The 22,318-nt window shown below is 36.1% G+C and overlaps 1 protein-coding gene across 2 annotated transcripts in view; it reads right to left on the bottom strand.

Annotated features, from left to right (window-relative positions):
• LOC139132010 (rho GTPase-activating protein 6-like) overlaps window positions 1-22,318 on the bottom strand; it is a 148,702-nt gene that overhangs the window by 75,725 nt on the left and 50,659 nt on the right. For both annotated transcript variants that reach the window (XM_070698364.1, XM_070698363.1), the window contains one exon: window positions 924-1,077. In XM_070698364.1, the coding sequence (XP_070554465.1) occupies window positions 924-1,077 (154 nt within the window). The remainder of the gene's footprint in view (window positions 1-923; window positions 1,078-22,318) is intronic.

Here is a 22,318-nt window from a genome sequence, read left to right on the forward strand (position 1 = left end):
GATGTTAATAAAGTATTCATTGAATGTATTTGAAATTTGTTTATGATCGATAAAAGTATTTGTACCTGATCTAAGTTTGGTTGGCGTACTTGACAATTTTGGTGGAGCAAGTTCGCGAAATGATTTCCAGTACTTAGATATATTTATGTCACGAGATGAAAGGAGGTTGTTGTAGTACTGTGATTTGGATTTAAAGATGAGGTTTTTGACTCTATTTCTTAAATGTCTATAGTCTGAGAAGCGAGATGTCCTTTTGGCTGTATCACGTTGTTTGATTAATCTTGATATCTCTTCGTTCCACCAATCAGGACGGTGCAGGTAACGTACACGTTTCTGTTTTATAGGAGCATGTATACCTTTAACCTATACTGCTTCACCCACTTTAAACTCATACTCCTTTATCACTCATTTGAAACCCATACTGCTTCATCACCCTCTATAAACACATACTGCTTCATCACCCATTTTAAACCCATACTGCTTCACCACCCACTTTTAAATGTAAACCCATACTGCTTCATCACCCACTTTAAACCCAATCCTGTCATATAATGTTCCTTGTCTGTGTAGGTCAGATTTATCCTAGGCTGTTAGAACTCTGGTAGTCATCTCACAATGAAGTCTGCCCACTACGTTCACACAATGTCCACATTCAGCTTATGCAGTGTTTTGGAAAATATAAAGTACATATATATACACACACATACAGACATACAGGGAAAGATAAGGCATGGTAAAAAGACATGGGAAAGATATGCAACACAGATTGACACACACACATTTATGGATAGGCATTAGTGCTCTCTCCCTCCATGCACACTTTATGCACATACAGACAGAAAGTGCCTCAATCACCTTGAGCACCGGGGAAAGACTTCCTGTGCAAGCAATAAATTCCTGTCTAGAAAATTAACCTGACTCACCTTTTGGCACTGCAAATGGTCCTAAATCAAACTCTTGAAGACACTGTAGAGCTACTTTCTGCAAAGTAGCTCTCTCCATCTCCGATAAGTAGAGTAATAACGTTTTCGTGAGTTGAGCTGTTCGTCCACTCATGCTGGTCCATCTGCAATTACCCTGAAAGACAGAAAATGAACAGATCTGACATAACTATGTGATTTACAGCGAAGTCATCTTGCACGGATAATCCACAAAGAATAATGAAACTTTAGTAGAAATAGCGTAAAAACTTATGAAAAGGCCAGGATGTTATTAGCCCTGTCCATAAAATTTATTTCATCTTATCCTGGGGAGAGAGAGAGAGAATGTGTAAACCTATTGCCCTGTATATCAGCCTTTGCATCATTTCCCCTTCAATGTGATATTTATTAGTGGTATTTTCACTGTGACAGGTAGTTTGCAGGCACATAAACCAAATGGAAACCGTAACTTACTTCCATTCTGGCAGCGCATCTTCAGTACTGATGTACAAGTATTTCCGTTACAAGATAGATACAAGAAGTTGCAACGAAATATTCTACTTTTCCTTTAATTAAGGATGTCATTCAGATTGGAAATTTTGATGTCGTTTGAAGTCAGAGACTTTAAAGTGATACAATGAATATCACAGCCTGGTCGCAGAGGACATCATAGAAAATTTGATTAAAGCTTTTTACTTTACATTACATGTCCAAATTGTACATCCAGAAGATCGCCGCACAAGATAATTACATAATATGTATCTTGTCTCTGTGACCAGACTGAAGATGAGCACATTTTCAGAAGCTTATCAGCATCAATTACACATACCAGATTAAAATATGATACATGTAGAATATTAAAAATATAAAAGTTGAGGTCTTGGCACTCAGCATCACAATTGAAATTGTTCCATGAAGAAGTTTGATGAGATTTTGTCGATGGATTTTTCCTGAGCTGTGATGAAAGTTTACGATTGTAGAATCAGTTTCATTTTAAGAACACAAGTTCTCCACTGATTTCTGGCATTTGACACATCAATTACCATACATCCTAATAGCTGTTTCTGCAGTTATCAAGGTTGAACCACAGGGAATTGGGAGAGGTTAAACAGATCTGCCTGTCTAATAACATGGGTAAATTGGGTGGGGTTACACAGATCTGCCTGTCTAATAACATGGGTAAATTGGGAGGGGTTAAACAGATCTGCCTGTCTAATAAAATGGGTAAATTGGGAGGGGTTAAACAGATCTGCCCGTCTAATAACATGGGTAAATTGGGAGGGGTTAAACAGATCTGCCCATCTAATAAAATGGGTAAATTGGGTGCAATATATCAATAGGTAACCATGATCCGGAGCCAGTTAAAATCTTTCTTGATTTAAAATATATCTGATGTGTGCCTATGTATATATGCCATAGATGTTACTTTCATTCCACGTTTTTACCCACTGAAACTACCATGTGTAAAGTAAAGTAAAGTAAGCCTTTATTGAAATCGTATCCCTGTTGGGATCTTGATCATAAAGTACAATATTTTACAAAATCAACAGCGAAAGAGTGCGAAAGAGTACACATATATATATATATATATATATATATATATATATATATATATATATATATATATATATATATATATATATATATATATATATATATATATATAAAATATAGTGGTGAATGAAAAGTGACCCATGCGGGACTCGAACCCACACCCCCGTAGACATTACGGATGCTCTACCAACTGAGCTAATGGATCAGTCGGTCCAATGTGGGCGGTCCTGACTCTTAGATGGGGCTTTTCATTCGTTGTGCGTTGATGGTGAGTAAGGCGGCTAAACTCATCACCTAACCTTTCAACCTAAGGATCCCGCGGGATTCTACAGGGCCTCGCACACAAGTCACCAACTTAGGAATCAGTTATTGGTAATGAGGATCACTCTTATGAATGATGCAAAGCCAGAGAAGGGTAAATTTGAAATGACTCACCATACGATTTTTTTATATGAAATATAGTGGTGAATGAAAAGTGACCCATGCGGGACTCGAACCCACACCCCCGTAGACATTACGGATGCTCTACCAACTGAGCTAATGGATCAGTCGGTCCAATGTGGGCGGTCCTGACTCTTAGATGGGGCTTTTCATTCGTTGTGCGTTGATGGTGAGTAAGGCGGCTAAACTCATCACCTAACCTTTCAACCTAAGGATCCCGCGGGATTCTACAGGGCCTCGCACACAAGTCATCAACTTAGGAATCAGTTATTGGTAATGAGGATCACTCTTATGAATGATGCAAAGCCAGAGAAGGGTAAATTTGAAATGACTCACCATACGATTTTTTTATATGAAATATAGTGGTGAATGAAAAGTGACCCATGCGGGACTCGAACCCACACCCCCCGTAGACATTACGGATGCTCTACCAACTGAGCTAATGGATCAGTCGGTCCAATGTGGGCGGTCCTGACTCTTAGATGGGGCTTTTCATTCGTTGTGCGTTGATGGTGAGTAAGGCGGCTAAACTCATCACCTAACCTTTCAACCTAAGGATCCCGCGGGATTCTACAGGGCCTCGCACACAAGTCACCAACTTAGGAATCAGTTATTGGTAATGAGGATCACTCTTATATATAATATAAATACCTATATATGAGGTCAATATATTACAGCTTCATAAATATTTTACTTTCATTTGCTTGCAATGGTGCTTTGGTAGAGAATATACACCTGCCATATACAGTTGATACTTTTATTTAGATTGATAACATTCAGTAGAGAAAATCTTCCTCAAAGCAAACTTTAGCAGTAATGGTCAAAATATACCATTAATGTTCTATTAAAATGATACTGCACCTTCATGCTACACACTAAATCTTTTTTTACTGATATATATCAATTTATTTTGTCAAAAATTTGTTGTGAACTTAAATAAAAAAGGTTGGGATACATAAAATTTGCAAATGTGAACAAAAACATGTAATGCAGTGCCTGGATAGTCATGAGCATTAAAGAATGATTTGTCAGAATTCTACAACTGAAAGTAACTATCTGGCTATACAACCGTCCTGCAGAGGAGAAATACCCGGAATGCTGCTGAATTCAAATACCTGCGTTTGAAGCAGGGAAGCAGAAGTTCAACTGTTGCTGGTTGACATGGGGCAGGCTGGAAGTTTCCTACCGGTATGTATTAGTGTAGTAGCTTCTGTACACAGACCTGTCAGCTACATATAGCTATATTTTGGAATTATCTAAAGTGCAGTCTACGCTGACAGCCATATTGCCGAGACAAGATTAGCTAAGGGGTACTCAATGTCAAGGTTTCAGAGATATGCATCTTTCCATTCCTTAGATATGTTCCTCGTAATACTAGATGCAATTCTGCCCTGCACTATGGCTGGAATTTCACAGCTATTTAGGTCAGGGTTCTGTGCCGTCGTGAAACTTTGTGGCATATCACCATTAGGACAAATGTAATTAATAAAATCCATAGGGCCAGAACTAAAGAGTGAAATAAGTGCATTTATCTGTGGGACATGCTGATAAGGCTCAGTAGCTGACGTTATTTGATTGTTGAACCAACATGAAGAGGATATATAGATGACCATCTTATGACGCTGAACTGCACACTAACTGATGAATATGCAAATAATATTTTAATGATAACAGATGTCAATCAGAAAATAATTATCTTTGAAAATTAGAAAGCGCTTTGACATGAATAAAAGCAAAGAGTATTTGGTGTCTGTGGAAATATCACTATTCAAAGGACTGTCTGAGTTGAAGATGTGTTGCAAAGAAACGGTTCAGAATTATTTTGACATTGGCAGTAATGAGTTCAAAATGTAGCAACTTATTTATGATTTGTCATATTCAGAAGCAACTCTCTTTTTTTAAAAACGTGATGTCGAAATATCAAAATACCACGACCACTTTTAACGATGATGAAAGCCCCAAGGGAAATATCGTACTTATTATTAAAACAATATAGTTACGCTCTGATAGGCATCTGCAGAGAGTCACGCTGTAAGATTCTCTTGGCTCTATGGATGATCACCTATCCCTGAAAGATCACTGCTACCAATACCTCACAGATGTTAATGACTTGAGACCCTTTAAGAATCCTCCAAGAATGTCCTGTGAGCACTAAATTAAGGATTCCCGCACTGGTCCAACAAAGAACATGCATACTGCTTTGAGATATGACCACACCGGTGCACCAGTCTGGACAGAAACATTCCCCCTTTGCCAATGAACAGGAAAACAAGAATTTTTTTTATCACCATGAGCAATAACATTTCCTAACTTCCATTATCAAATCAAGTTTGTAGAACCCTTTAATACAGCCCGTCATATCATCAAATCTACAAATGTACATGTACATGTACCTGCGGCGACCTCACAGTGTTTTCATTATCACCCAGACACCGTAAAGTTTCCATTAACGCCTGGCAGTAAAATTGTGTATTAAAAAATGTGCCGATGCTGTAGGGAGATCTTCTCACATAATCATTTTTCAGACTCTCAGATTCAGCAATGTTCCTGTTTCATGGACAAGTATCACAGACTCTCGACATTACCCTGGCAAACTCGTAAAATGATACACTGCAGTCTGGGACCAGAAAGCCAGGGGATTTACTCGATGGGAATGCACATAAAACCCTGAGAATTCCCACAAATTTTGTGATTGTAAAATCCATTACAAAGCCTTGTTTTTTCTCTCATTAGCAACAGTAATGTGGACACATACATGCATCAGGTGAGTGACGTTGTCAAGGTGTTCTGTGATAAAACTGAACTGATCAGACCAAATATGGTATTTCTACACCACTTCAGCTATACAGCTTCTACACTCATCTAATAGGATATGGTACTGAAGCACATTAGGGTATACTTTTCAATTAAACTCGGCTTGAAATTTTCTGAATAATTTAAATAACATGTTTAGAATTTAGATAGGAAATATTTATCATCTAACAGCAAATTGAGAGTTTGTTTACCATATGAATCTACCTAACTATATTACAAGTATTAAATATACTCCCATCAGTGTTCTCCCCAGGATTTTTTTACAAGAGGGCGAAGACGTGGTGCAAAGCACCACAAGTACCGCGTAAGCGGTCGCGGGGGGAGGTCAGGAGGGCGCTATTTTGCTTGTAAATCACTGTCAACTTTTTTCCCCGTACATTTTATAGTTTTATTTTTCAAAAAAATAAATCTTTTCATTTCTGGCAAGGGGGCGCTCGGAATTTACAAGAGGGCGCCACGCCCCTGTTACCTTATTCAGGGAGAACACTGTCCTATTATGGTACTTCATTCAAAACATAATATAAGTGTCACAAAACTTTCACCTGCAACACGTCTTTTACAATCACTATGTGGAGGTCAGCCATGTCATTAGATTCATGGTAAAAATAATTGCCAATGAGGACTTTGAGTGTAAATGTGAACTTAAAATACAGAATTTCTGGAAAAAAAAACGAATTCGATCTTTACAATGATTTAAGAGTCACAGGATCAATTTTATCAAAACACACCTCTGACATCCTAATATTGATCAGAGCAAAATGATGTAAGATAGTGCAAAATAACAGGATGAGAATATTGATAGGGTAGGTGAATATTGATCAAAACTGAGTTGTTAAAACTGTCTTCAAATTGTAAATTTAACAAATAGATCAAATATACCAAACAGGTTGAAGTAAACTGTTCTTGCATGACAGCCATCACTAGTTGAGTATTTCTGGTTGAGTATGGAAATTTTCACAGAAATGTAAAACTTCATGGGAACATTACTTTGGGTGTTCTTTCTTGCTTTATGTCACAGACTTGTGAGGTTCATACAGGAATGAAATATGTGCAATACTGTCTCACATTTACATTTTGAAATATCTGTTTTCAAAATGAAACCGCAGCCTGAGGACTGATACAATTAATTTCATCATATAGCTGCTACCTGCAGAGATCTTTTTTTCTCGTTTCAGAATGAAAATTCTTTTCCACAGAGCTCCAAACTGAACATGAAAGGAAGCAGCCCCTGGTGGTTTGTTGAACCCTATTCTTTTTCTCAAGAACATAAAAAGTTTTTGGAATGTCAATCGAAGGTATTACCATCTGTCGTAATCACATTCAATGGACTGCCGAGCAGTTGGTGGGTTTTCGACTCCATGGTAAATTTTCTCAGTCATTAGACCTGCAGATATTTGAAGGATTTCAGGAGCAATGTGCCAGTTTTCTCTCTTTCGGGTTTTTGAATGACATGAGGCATAAGAAAGAAGTTCAGAGGAAAGACGAGACAGATTAAGTTCATGAAAGAGAGGGTGTGTCCTGCCTATATTCTATTACGTTAAAATGTTACTGTACAATGCTTTAAATTCAAACTGTGGAAGTTATTTTCAGTTGCAATGAAAATTAAGTCATAAAAGATATTACCCATATTACATATTGGAGACTGAACATGGGAATTTGTTTGCCAAGGGCCTGTGACCGCTTGCTGTCTTGCTGTCTGGCGAGTGGTCTCCTGCCAGGAGGCAAATAAATTTCCATGTTTGGTCTATAATATTTTTACTACATACCTCTAAACTTACAAAATACGTTGTTATATCTTTTATTATGATTTAAAAAAAATATCTTTTTAAGAAGAATGCAGATATCGACGAAAACTGATGAATTATATTATAGACCCTTTATTGCGAGCTCTATGTGTCAATATGGTTACACGTAGTGAATTGTGCACGCAAAGACAGTCACCCTGCTCTTGAATGTACACATCGTATACTTGTTCAGGATCAGGATCACAATCTAAGCAGGTAGAAAGCTAAAAATTTTGCAAGTGAACCAGTCTTAAGACAGATATTTTTTAAATAATAATTTTGATGAAGTGGATATGAATCGAGGTGCTAGATGCACAAGTGTAGTGAGATTGTACGGTATTTGGAATTCAATTTTTTGCATGTTTTACTTTTTTGCTCAATGCTTTAGGAAAAACAATCATGTACATAATATAATAATTGAGCAAGCAGATTGACATATTCTAGTCTCAATTTTTTAATTTAAATGTGCTGAGAATATGAAAAAGTACATAATATACACTAGTTTGGGTCAAGTTACATGCATGTGATGGTTGTTAGGACAGCTACGTCATCTGCAGCTGTGGATAGGAAATGTTGCATTGAGAACGTTTTGATATATGAGGCATGAAATAAAGTCAATTTCCTTCTTTGTTTTGAGAACCTAGTAGATGAAATATCACAAAGTCAGCTAAATTTTACAACTTCTGAAAATTAAGCGGTCGGCAGCTATTCCTCATTTCACACTGAAAACCTCTTCTTGTTCTCTGTCTACATACAGCAAAATATTACACGTTACTTCCTTTCAGTTCCAGAGATTCCAATATCAAGACATGATCATCATACTGTGTCCATCTCACTCTCACAACTCATACCTGTGTCTATCTCACTCTCCCAGTAATTCTCTACTTCACTGACTTTGATATATTACTTCTATTAAACTTCATTTCAATAGTCTTGGCAGCAATAATTCTGCAGTAAAACACACCTGTACTTTCAAGAAGGACAGTGTTACACCCTTGATATAAAAATTAATGACTGTTATACACTACTGGTTATAATCTGCAGCTTTGTCTTTTATGGTCAAACCATTTCCACATTATGTCACATGTATGCACACACCTTCAATAAACCTTACATCACAAGTTTCACTTTTATTAATGAAGGATACGTTTTCGACTTGCATTCAAGTTGTTTGAATTTTCTGTTTTGTTTTTTCTGCATACCTTGAGCAGCATTTATTGATGCAAAGATACCTGAAGTCTATGTGAACTCATCCCTTAATGAACATTATCTTCTCTTCTTATGGATAATTTTTCCAAACTTTTGTACATAAAATTTCTCTGCAAATATTTTTTAGGTTTTAATTAATGTCCATGGGAATACTGATACAATAAGCAAAATTGTCTGATTCTCAAAAATATAACAATTCTTTTCTGGTTTTGTACTTGTGTAGTCTCACTTTGATACTTACAGAAAATTATTTTTGGACCAATTTTGTTTTCATAAAACTCGAAAAAATGTTCTCCTATAGATCGACAATGTTCACAGTTTTTTAATTTAAAACATTGGTAGATTTGAGATTATATGTGTTTCAAAACAACAAATTTGCATGATGATCCCTCATTTTGTGTGATTATAAAGGACATAGTTTCTGGTGCAAAGTACTGATATGAATTGGTAATTGTGAAAACTTTGATTGTCAGGATGTGTGGCACCTTTACAATTGGAATTATACGAAGGTTCCACTTTTAGGTTATTTCTGAACACATCACTTTTAAGTATTCATAATTTCCTGTCTACAATATGATATCTGTTAAGGAACTTGGGCAAAATTATTTGCACAATTGAAAATCTCTAAATTAATACAACGCTTTGCCGGTTATTGCAAACACTGACATAATGTAAGGTTATAGAAGTGTATGGATGGACAGGACATCACTTTAACAGATACATTAATGTTTAAAGTGTTCAATTGTACGCGGGTCCCCACAGGCACTAATTGTCATTAGCCTCCAGTGCAAGGATGTGGAAAGCTGGTGTTCGACAGACTTATTGTTGAAAAAGTTGATTACTTCTAGGTTTGGCAAAATCTTGACAATGGAAAACAGAACGATGCAAATTTTGTCTAATTGATGGTGCAGTGAAGCATATTGTTCAGTGACTGCAAAGTTAAATTGGCTGGACAGCCATGCTGTATTTGAAATACACAGTGTGTTCATATTAGAGAAACCTGTTAAGTTGGAATTGAAAGATCTGCCTTCCTCAGCTACATAAGAACTGATTAAAAAAATGCTTGAATGTAAGAAGTCTGATCATAATATGGTAATACAATATTCTTTTTATGACACACAAAGTATCACCATGACAAATCCATCTATTGATTCTAGTTACAATATACATATTGTCTTCACAGAGGACATATTGCCTATTGCGCAATTATGTAAGCTTTTTGCAGAATAAAATGAATGATTTAAAGCATGAAAGTAGGCCACATATACAATCAAGCTACTGTACTATGATGGTTAAACTGCCAGCTTGTACAATATTGAGTATTAATGAGACTTGACTATTGATGTTCTCCCCATGGCTAGGAACTAGACAACTTTTATATTCCTGTAAAAGACATATTTTTCACAAACTCTTTCAATTTGTTTCTGTAAAGTCAGTTTATTCTGACAAAAGAGAAATGAAAACAATAATGCATAAAGAGTATTCTCAGTTGCTAAGATTTCAGTAAAGCACAATGTGCATGTATATGTTCATAGTACATCATACAGTTGAGTCAGTGCCCCACTATTGCATGATTATAGAAATAATGGGCGACGCGCTGACCATTTAAGTTTATTTTTGGGCAAGGGTGAGAGGAAAGCCAAAAATTAACGGGCGAGGCTTGCCGAGCCCGTTAATTTGGCTTTCCTTGAGCCCGCGCCCATAAACAAATGTTAATGGTCAGGGCGGAGTCTGTTATTTCCATTATATCATCAGCGAACCCAAGAAAACCGTCAAAATTTCCGAAAATTTCAGGAGCGAATGACAACTGGGCTCCAGAAACTGAGCAATACGCGACGAACTGTCACGCGCACCGCAAAATATTGGCAAATCCGGAGATGTTTTCAGAGAAAAGTATCTCAACTTGACCCACGAGTGCTCCATTTTATTTTGTGATTGATTATGATTTACGTTTAAACTGTAAAGTTACGATACTTTGAGTTGTTAATCTTATTATTCATATTCGAGGGCATGTAAACAAACCATTACTGTGTACTTGTGTTCAGTCACATGCTTCAGCTCGACCAATCAAAATGCCAAGGGCAGGACATGGTAATATAATGTTGAATATACCTGAATAGCAGCAGATATCCTTGGTAACAGACAAACTCATTGCTGGAGGTTTACAAGTTGAAAAGTACAATGGCTTAGGAAGCTGTTTTTATTATTCAAGAATCTGTCAGAAACATGAATAAACACAAATACTGTACATGACTACATATAGAGAACCATTAACACACACAAGGAACAAACTCTACAATTAGGCAATTTACAGAAAATTCTTTGTTTGCCATCCGTGGATTTTTGAAAAACCTACCTGCCAGCCAGGGAAAAAACAAACACAGACAAAAAATACAAGTGTATTCACATAAGCTTAATTTATAGTTGGTTTCTTTTGGAAAAATTATATTTTTATTGGTAATAATGTTAACATTGTGTTTGTTTTCTTAATTTTCTATGAAAACCTATCAGCACGTGGACAGCAAACAAAGAATTTTATTTCAAGCGCCTTAGCCCTTTTCTGCTTTTCTTTCAGCCTTCACTGTTCAAGTAGGTAGTCAATGGCCACTGTTAATGACCACTAAATCCATCTTATGAGATAAGGACACAAATCACATCGCTGAGCTTAGCATTGGCTTTCATTAAATTAACTTATGCCAGTGTAATTGACAGCAAAATATCCCTCTGACATCAGTCAGGTTTCTCATTCCACACAATTACCGGTACCTCCAATGCTGAAAGGTTTTGTGAGGACTTTGGAGTACCGGCACCAATTCCATTAGCTTATGATTCCACAAGCATCAGGAAATGATCAGATGAATCCAGGAATTATGGTTGCCATGGTATTCAGATCAAGCAAGCATTGGAACTGCTTGAATTTTCCCTGAACACTCCAGAACACTTCTCATTCTATGCATCAAGCCTTCCTGGCTTTACAAAAAATTCTTTGCTTGCTGCTCTTACTTTAGTCAAGTTCAAAGTCATTTTCTTAAAGTTTTCCCAACTTGTACCAAAGCCAGCTCCTTCTAGACCTACGGTAGGTCTTTGTTCCTCTGTAACTGTTCTCCTCCATCAGGTCTAGTATGAAGTCAACTCCAGGAGCAAACATCTGACAGTGTTTCATGCTCATTCAGCTCGGAAAATACTACTCAAACTTTTGACAATAATTCTGCCAGCTATGAATAATACCCATCACTAGAAAGGTACCTGTATAGATGCAATCTTCCTGACTAAATTTGACAAAATTAATCATTTCCTCTGAAAGCATGATGAGACCTGCTGCATAATTTATGCAATATGTCCTCTTTTTTCTCAACCTTATATTCTCAAGTCACACATAATTAAACTCACCACTCTCCCCATTTCATCCACAGTTTTATCCTCCACTGCATCCGCCACATCAGATTCTCTTAAAACTTAACACAGCATCAGATAGATTGCATTAGAGGTTGTGTGACCCAGTCTGCATATATTACAACCCATTAAATGCTATGCACAGAATTGATACTTATCAACCTGTTCCTTTGTGAACCGAGTAAATCTTGTTTGTCAGTTGGAATTATTATTCACTTTGACAGCAGACAGGCAGCTATGGACACTCAGCTCCAACGTCTGCCAGTGTTCAGATCAAACAAAGGAGCTCTGGTTCTTTCATTGGCGCAGTGTGGTTCAATACTCCACATGCAGTTAACAATGTTTGGATCACTGCTTTTGCAAACACATCGTTGCAGGGTTGTTGCAATGATTTAATATAAATGAATACATAAATTCACTTACTTATTTATCTATTATATATTTATTGTATGTATGTATGTATGTATGTATCTATCTATCTATCTACATGTATGTGTGTATGTGTGTATGTATGTGTGTATGTGTGTATGTATTATTTATTTATTTATTTATTTTTCAAATTTGAATTTACAACCTGCGAAAAAGAATTTCATGCTATTTTGACATATTTTGTGTATATTCAACAAAGATGATGGTTTTCAATGCATTACAAAATCTGTGAGTACGAGGTATGGACTAAACTTTTCATTAAATGAAATGCACATATAGGATATGATGCTAATTTGATGACAAACCGAGCAGATAATTATGATTTGAAATTAAACAAGTCATATGATCATGAGCTGTACTGGATGTTAACTAAGATGATTAATGGTAAACTTTATCTTTTACGAATGGAGTAAAATGAATAAGGTTTTATGACTAATAAAATTGAAAATTTTCTATTGTACACAAAGCTGATGAGACTATCTTTTATGAGATGGGATGTCATGTATACAACAGGTACATGCGCTGTGAATACATGTATTAGTCTGGCCAGTTTGAATTCAATTTGTCCATTGCAATCAGATTTGTTAATATACAAAGACCGGATGTACCCTGAGGGAATACCTGCATATGCTGCTGGCAAACTTATTCAGCTTTTAAAAAACCTGCGATGCCAGACAAGGAAGTGAAAGTAAAACAAAGTCTCATAAAATATTACATCAAAATAATTGCCAAACTCACTCCTCCTTTTTATTAGCTTTTTCTAAAATTTAATAAATCCATCTTTAATTTTCAACCTCTTTTTTTGATGTAAGAAAGAAGAACAAGTTTGATGAGAATATAATCCGATTACAGATAACATGCACTGAGCTTCTCAAGGTAACATTTCATACCAAGTAGTAATTTTCTTTCGGGATTTTCTCTTTGTTTCTGTTTGTTCATTAATAAATATTGTCAATAAATACTCTATGTATCACATAAGCCTGGCAATATGCAATAAACAGAAGCATTATAGATGATCACATACATAATAAAGTGAAGCTTTAGGGTATGACCACGGAACATATATCCCACTGGTTGCTGATTATTTTTACACTTGAAAAAGTACACAACATGATTAATGATTGCCATATCCCACTCTTATATAATATCGGACAGTTGTCTTTGAAATCTTACGGTAAACCAGGCATTACTAGACATTACCAGGCATTACCAAGCTTAACCAAGCAAACAGATCATCAATAGGGTGAGTTCTAGCTGGATTATCATCAATTTTCCCCAGACATACTTCATGACATTCTGTAGTCAGTAATTCTTGAAATAACGATTCTTTGAAAGGATCCATAAAGGTGGGTATATTGATTTTACAACTGAACACCCTGACATTGCCTTGTCATCAATTCTGCAATTTCAACAAATACATGAGAAGCAATTCTCAGAATACAAGTAATCCAAAATAAATGTATAAAGGTATAAAACATTGATGGATCCACGCACTGAGTAAATGACATAAACAGTGCGTATGCTAATTAAAGCTGAATATTCTTGCTATTATTTCTCTTCATGTTTTTTTCTCCATGAAATTACTCGAAAGATTATAAAATATTCTTCAAAGGAAAAATGAAACAGCTTTGATTAATTTGAACAAGAAAACAGATCATACAGATATTTCGACTGGAAAAAGGCAGCCCTTGAAAAAATGGGGCCATTCAAAAGTTATGACGATTGCATTTACCGATACAGAACCAGGCCTTGAACACGTACCTGGGTGCACAGTGCATTATCCATATTATGGCTACCTTTATGCAGGTAGATTGTAAGGGTAACCTGATACAAAACCAGTGAGTATGTCTGCAAAACAAATCTTTTTAACTCTTGATAACCTGCACGATAAATTTATTGCCAAGAAAAAAAGAACCAGATTGTAGAAAAGTAAAAAATCTCTCTATTCACCATTAGTCACCTCTCTACAAGGTTGTTTCCACATGAAATAGATAGGTTTAGGTTTTGTATTTATGACATTTATCTTTTTTAAGGCATGTGCAGGCAAAGCAAGCAGATATTGATAATTCATTGGCCAAGCAAGGCTCCTCTCCATCTGGGTATCCTCTTATTACTGATAACATTCACTTCACAGCTTCACCTCGCAGAGAACACAACTCTATAATGCATCATGATGTGACTACATTTCATCAAAAGCTTCAGACATTCATGATACACACTAATAAATTTTTTTTTTAAAATTGTACAAATTAAACGATATCAAAGAACTGAAAAACTACACTGCTGAAGAAATTCCTGTGACATGGCTGAGTCTGCCAGGAGAATGACAAACGAACCACTCATGACACTTCCTCATGAAAACCTTGACAATCGAGTTTTCCATCAATCACCTGCCCTATCTCACCTTGTCACTTGCTTCCATAAAAGTATCCCTGGGATAAATCCAATCCTAAATCCCCAGTGGAAATCTCTCAGGGAGATGGATGGCATGCCCTGAGGTACATTTATTGGTTTTATATGTAGGTTTTGCATATTTTCTCACATGCTCCATGACATTTAATCATTGTTTATTTAGTGTAGTATAAGCAGGATTTACACAGGAACTCTATTTGCACATGTACACGTTATATGTGCACATCAACGCTCTCCTTCTTATATTGGCACTTTTGCCTGAGGTGTATTCAAATTATTCCCACGTCTCAAGAGCCATAAACCGTAGGCATCCCTGCTAAAACTTGACTTTTGCCACAGATCTAACACTGTACAGTAAAATCAGCAAAAGTGAAATCTCATTTTCTTCTTTCCAGATGTTTTCCTTGTTCTTCCTTTACTGACTTTCTCAATCTATCATTTTGACACTCTTTCACAAGGCGCATCCTTACAAGGAGCACATAGCTACAAGCAAGTTTATAACTAGATAAGCTGTTACTTTGAATTTAAGAAAATGTAACGACAGCATTGAACTAACTCATTTACGGTGGGAAATAGCATTTCACAGGTTGACATCTTTCATTCCATAACCCTTTACAATTGCACCTTAGGAAACACGATGTTTAATCTAAACCAGTGGAAAGCTTGCTTTTCATAACCTGTTTCTGAAGGTGAGGCATTTCTCTCTGAAAGCAACATAATCCTTGTGTTTGGTTATGTTTGATTTGGTGCAGAATATTTCATATGAAATATCTTCTAAAAACTGACTATGAACTCAAATAATGTTGCAATATTATACACCTGAGTCTGCATGTAACCAACTGAGTTCAACTGTACAGTAAGTTTTTTGAGAATCAGTGGATACGTAATTCAACAACAGTTACCTGAAGCCCAATAATGTCTGGGTACACTATTTGACCAATGACATCATATGAAAATCCAACACGACCTTACCATATTTTTCAAGGAAATGTAGATCTCATGATCACGAAGTTACCAAGTGTCTAAAGACAAATTAACAACATATGAATGTCTATGAAATAATTTCTTTTGAACTACATGTACAATTTCTTCACTGTGGCAGTTGAATTTTCATTCTATACACTTTAGTTGAAGTCCTTGGTGCATACATGTTCCTAGTCTGACAGTGTACCATCATGTGATGAACTGTATGTAAAAAAAAGGCATACTGAGAACACCAGTTTTTCAACTTCATTTGAACAAAAGGTGTACAATAATAAGGTTATTTAATGGGTACTGGGATTTATCTCTGTGTAATTCAGGCGTTCACAACTGAGGTATTGCCTGAGATATATATCGTCCATGACAATACTATTTGGAATGACGTCCGATGATATAAATCCCAGTATTTTTGTGAATCACTTAATATCATTCTTTAACAAACTGGCAAATATGTACAAATGTGACCTCACAGCATGCCAAGGTTTCCAATTTGCTGGAGCAGTCAATCATTAGCACCAAGGTCTGATACTGGTAGATCCCAAATGTGTATCATTCTGCATACTGGTTGTGTCTGTACGCTGGACTGACCATATGTTTTAATGACTGTTTTCTTTCAGCAATTGTTATGATATGTCAAACAATAATTTAGTAACCTCTAGAACAATGCAAAATGACACATCTAAAGACAGTTGCTAGGATACACAAAAGGTAAAAACATCAAGAGCAGTGTTTTGTCATAGTGTGAATCCCTTAGCATTTATTCAAAATCCCCCTTTTTTAACAAACACAAATGCGTACCATGTCCTCCTCTGCAAATGAGATCTTGAGATGTTGATACACAGAGTATTGATAGCAGCATTGCACCATGATTGCTGTATATGATGTAACATAGTTGATTAAACCAACTACCGGTATATACCTTGCCACAGTGATACATATGCAAAAAGATGTGCAAACCTAGAGTTTGCCTCCAGATCACAAAACTGTTTGTGGACTTACAATGAGGTACAAATGATCTGTGTATCTAATTTATCGAATAATTACAACATAGATAGGAGCAAGAATTGGGAGATTTTGATATTTGATCCACAAGACCAATGTATCATTAATTTGCTGATAAATTAACTTGAAAAACCTAATTTGCATAATCTAATATGGACTTAATCCCAAGTTTTCAATCAGCGGAAGGCATTCCCCACTTGTGTAAGAAACAAGGAGAAAACTTTACAAGAGCTGCATATTTACTTAAATATTTATTTTCTGATCTTCATCCTCAAAAGCTGTTTAGCTGGATGGACTTACACAAACTATAATACATGTATGCAGGAAGCCCCTGAGATCATATTTTCATTTCATTATTTATTTTCTACTGGTGTTAGATCATGTTGCCCAGTGTTGGATCTCACTGATCTTATCATCTTGCATGCCAATTTGAATTCTATACCCTGCTCAGATTTACTGAGAAAAGGCCCAATAATATGAGGTTAATATGAAATTACCCCTAACGATGTATGAGGACATTGGCGCAGCGTATCGCTGACACGAAGTGTTGGGCGATGCGCAGCGCCAATGTCCTTGTGCATCCTTTGCGATATTTTCGTGATAACCTTATTATTATACATCTTACATTCGTGACTGGCACATCAAATTGTCAGAGTATAAATGACCGTTTTCGTGCAATGTTAACAATTTTCTTCCGAATTACAGTGCAAGTGTAGAACACTATCTCGGACGCACTTCTGCAAGTTCTGGATAGTGTGTGTGCACTACACACGTACATATAGACCTTGTGCAAGACATGTTCTGGCACTCATCCAATGAGTCAGTTGAAACCGTTCAACAGTGAACGCGCAAGATACAGCTGCAGGGGATGGGGCGCCTTGAAACCACACGTGTTACAGAACAGGCATTCCGTACAGCACTTTTAGCGCATGCAAAATTCTTTTGTTCTCAATGGTACTGTAGATGTATAACAATACTGCATATGAAGAATTTCATAAAAATTCAATAAAAGATGAAAGTTTGACCCAATCAAAGATACCATATTACATACAACAGTCACAGCATTGACATTCATTGTAAAATTGGTGTTAATTATGACCTGTCAGTATTATACTCTTTAAATATAAAAAACAAAAATATCAACACATTCAAAGTAATTTTAAACTTTGTTATTTGCATATGATAAACTCTAAGTACAAATTGTCAGAGGTATATCATCTGTGACTACTGCAACTGACATTACTGCAATCATGCCCTTGCATGCATTATAGGTACACTGAGGTAAGTGGAATGGAAATCTCCATAGAAACAGAACGAGTGACTTGTCATCTATTGATTCAGAACTTGCAATTTTATTAGTCTTAAATCTTCATGGATCTCTACTCACTGCAGAGGAACCTGTGGGTAATCCTGCATTGAGAATCACCGATGCTTTCATTGTCTCTTGTCAACATGCCCTTCAAAGTGCCCATCTTTTGGTTCAAGTGTGGTATATTTGTAGATGAAACATTTAGAGAGAGTGTTTTATCCCAAAACTAAAGAAATCAGACAGTGGCTTGCCTTCATGTGCACTGCCTACTGATCAGGTGTGAAATTGGATACCAGTAAGTAGCCGTCTGACTCTGAGATATGAACATTTATACATGACTGAACAGCAACCACCTGAACATCTAATTCTATCAAATTAAGTATCTATTACCAAATTAGATGTCCTGCTGGTGGGCTTTGTTATCATAGACAATGACCTCCAAGCAGATACAATTCAACAGCCAACAGAGGCAACCAGAGTGAGAATATCCTAATTTCTATAGTTTTTTGCATAACAGTATAGTAGTCTAATCTTTTGCCAATTCAAAGACTTTTTCAAAGTTGCACATCTATAAACTCAGTGTGATTTCTGAATTAGAAGGACAATTTTTTTTTCATTCTGTGCATTATGTTGTATTTTTTAACCTAGGTGTCAAAAATTTTTCAAATATTTTTGATTAGTTAGTACAGAGTAGCCTGGTCATTGAATGTCATAACCCTGGTTTAGTAAGTCAAAATCTTCAGCATTTCTTACTCACAGTGTACCTGCCCTATCTATTTACTCAGAGTGTTCAAACTACTTCTTTTCTTCTACTGAATAATCTCTACTTTATAAGCTACCAGCACACTTAATCATTCATTCCATATTTTTATATCAAATGCTATCATTCACTTTTTTGCCCTGTCCTGGTTTTTAAATTCACGTCAATGTTTCAAGTTTCCCCTGAGGATCAATGTTGGGACATGCAATCTAAAAAAAGCTTGCATCAATTTGTGTTAGATAGGCCTGACACAGAAATCAGCATTCATGAATTCAAGATAAAAATCATCTGTCTGTCTTTATTCTTGTTTCCCTTCTGACTACAGGCAGAGACAACATTGTAGGGTACAGTCACATTCCTATACGCACATCAGCATCACCACATCTGTGCAAAGTTTTATACGTTACTGTTAGAATCTCCAGGTATCTACATTCCCTACAGCATTTATACAGCCTTCTATATGCTACCAGAAACATAAACACCTTTATGGAGACCTTTATGGAGACAGCTACTGAGCTTACAAGAGGTTTTCAATGGCAATAAAACCTGTATAGAGATAACATTTACAAGACATTGAAAGTACAATTTTGCCACAGTGTTGACTTCTGCTGACAGGAGGCCAAATAAAGCAGGTTTACATGACTTGCTACTGTTGACAAAAAACTCAGGCTGTTTAAACAGCAAATGGATCAGAGAAACTGAGATAGATGGCAGCCTATGAAATCTTCGCACCTGAAAGACGTGACTCATGGTGAATGATTGTGTACTTTTCAACAGGAAGGGAAAATGCCACTTCTGGCACATTGATTTTCTACCTTTTCACACATACTACTTTGAAATAGCTAATACAACCTGTCTGAGTACACATGCACATGTCAAGGATAATAGGAAAAGAGGAAATTGCACAGTTAATTAATTAATCAATCAGTCAATTAATTATTTGAACACGTCAATGATATGCCAGACATCCCAATACACAAATGCTAAAAGGTATATTTGCAGGAGAACAGTCACTTTGCTACTCCCTGTTTCTGAGTGAAGGTGTGTGGTGGAGACAGTCAACGGGAAACACCAATAAACGATGTATGCGCACTGCAAGGAAAGCTTGTCCTGTACTTAAACTCACAAACCAGGATGAAACATTTCAAGGTTATCAATATATGCACATTTTGAGGACAGGCACTGATAAAGACGGAGCAATCAGATTAATCACATACAGTGAATTGCCTAAATGCACCTCTATCCTGCAGCAGGGATTACATATACTGTAGTAGTGCACACACATTAACCAATGTTAGTGCTGATCAAAGTAATGAAATAGCCCTATGCAGATAGTGTAACCATAACAACTGATAAACAGTTGGGTTTATCCTTAGAAAGCGTGCAATGCCTGACATACTATTGTTTAATTAGTTGGCACAAATCACAGGTGTAATAATATCACAGTCTAAAAACTCACAGCTTTAACTTTGTACTGTAATACATATAATAATCTGCATAGATACTTTGACATAGCGGCATGTCAACATACGTTGTTAAGATATCAATATCAATTGTGGGACATGATGAGTATAGTACACTGAACAGGTACACTCATCATCTCCAGCAAAATCAACAGAATTACATAAATATAGTCATTGTGAAACAACCCATAGCATTGTCCATCAGAACTTGAAGGTTTCAACATATCGCACACGTTGAAGGTTGTTTTCGGAATTGAATAGTTTATTATATCACAAGGTAAAAAAAACCCAATGAATTTGACATTTTACAAAATGTAGCATTGAAGCTTTTTTCAAAACTGAGTTGACTTAGAATAATAGATGGTATCTTTCACATCAGACTTCCACAGATACAAGTCAAGTACAGTCATAACCTTAGTCTGTACAATCATACTGTGCTTCCCTCTATAAAATATTATGAATTTCTTGCTGTCTGTGTTCTCTGCTGTTTTTACTACAAAATAAATTGAGCTACCAAACATATAAAATTTTATTCGATCTGATGAATAAAACGTAGCATCATATACACATTTTATTATGGCTCAACAATTTATACAGTGAGTGTGAGTGGGGTGTATTCGGTGAGATATGTGAACGCATTGTGCTTCCCAAAATTATACTAAAAAATGATTAAAGTGAACAGGAATGTTTTGAAATGAAATTTTAGAAAGATATGGACCATCTGAGCTCCAAACTATTATACCTACAAATACACTGCTAGAAAGCTTTGGTTGTTGAGCAAACTAAAATTCATTGTTCGTTTTGTACAATATTGTGACTTTACGTATACAAAAGAATAACTTTGGAGGACACTAAATTTGCTAAACTGCTTGTACAACAGATTGTAAATTCAAAATTGTTAACTCATGCTTATCAAAAATAAACGTTTTACTTCCACATTTTCAAAGCTGAGATATAATGATTAGTTCTTGTAGAAATTTGGGAAGAAATGTTTTGAATATTACGATTTACAATGAAAAAAGTCTCTGTTTAGTGAACTACTGATGTGACAATTTTTATCAAGGGTGTTTGTTTGATTGCAGTGTTTTTTGTGTTATTTGTAGTATGTATGTGAAGTTGCAAATTTGTGTTCAGTAAAAAGACAGATCTTGCAGGAACCTGAGATAGGTACAGCATATACTTTCTGAATCAATGTGTCATTGAGTATACTTGGTGTGATGGAAGCATAATGTTGACACCATGTGCAGTCATTTATAAAGAAACACTTTGTGGCTGGGTTGGTTGATAGCGAGATTTGATAACTGGGAGCAAAATCCATCCATTTTACCAATTGCTGTAAGACAACCAATTTCATCGCAATAGTGGAATTACACTGAATTGAGAGGGGCTAAGTGCAGATTAGTAAAATGCCAAGTCTTGCTCTCTATACAATAATTGAATCCTCACAAATAATACCTTCTACTCTATGGTACTTTTCATTAAACCAATAGCGTACTTGCTTTGTATAGCACTATCAGGATACACAGAATTATGCAAATTTTTCAATTTGCCTCCTCTATACAATCGTAGGAGGGTTTCTGATCTTAGCTTCCTGTACAGATGTGTTCATTCTGAGGTAAATTGTTCTCATTTAACTCAAATCCCACTGAACGTTCAACGTAGTCTACGGGTAAACCTACCATTTCGGGTACCTTTTCCAGAATCAATGTTCGTAAACACTCCTTTTTGCCACGTGCTTTTAGCACTTATAACGATATTGCAAAATCGCGCTCGAGTATTGACATTTTTATCAGATTTAGTCTTTTTAAAACAAGTGCAAGGAATTATTTTTATTCATGATTTGTATG

Source organism: Ptychodera flava, chromosome 4, assembly GCF_041260155.1.
Source record: "Ptychodera flava strain L36383 chromosome 4, AS_Pfla_20210202, whole genome shotgun sequence".
In the NCBI taxonomy this organism is placed as follows: Eukaryota; Metazoa; Hemichordata; class Enteropneusta; family Ptychoderidae; genus Ptychodera; species Ptychodera flava.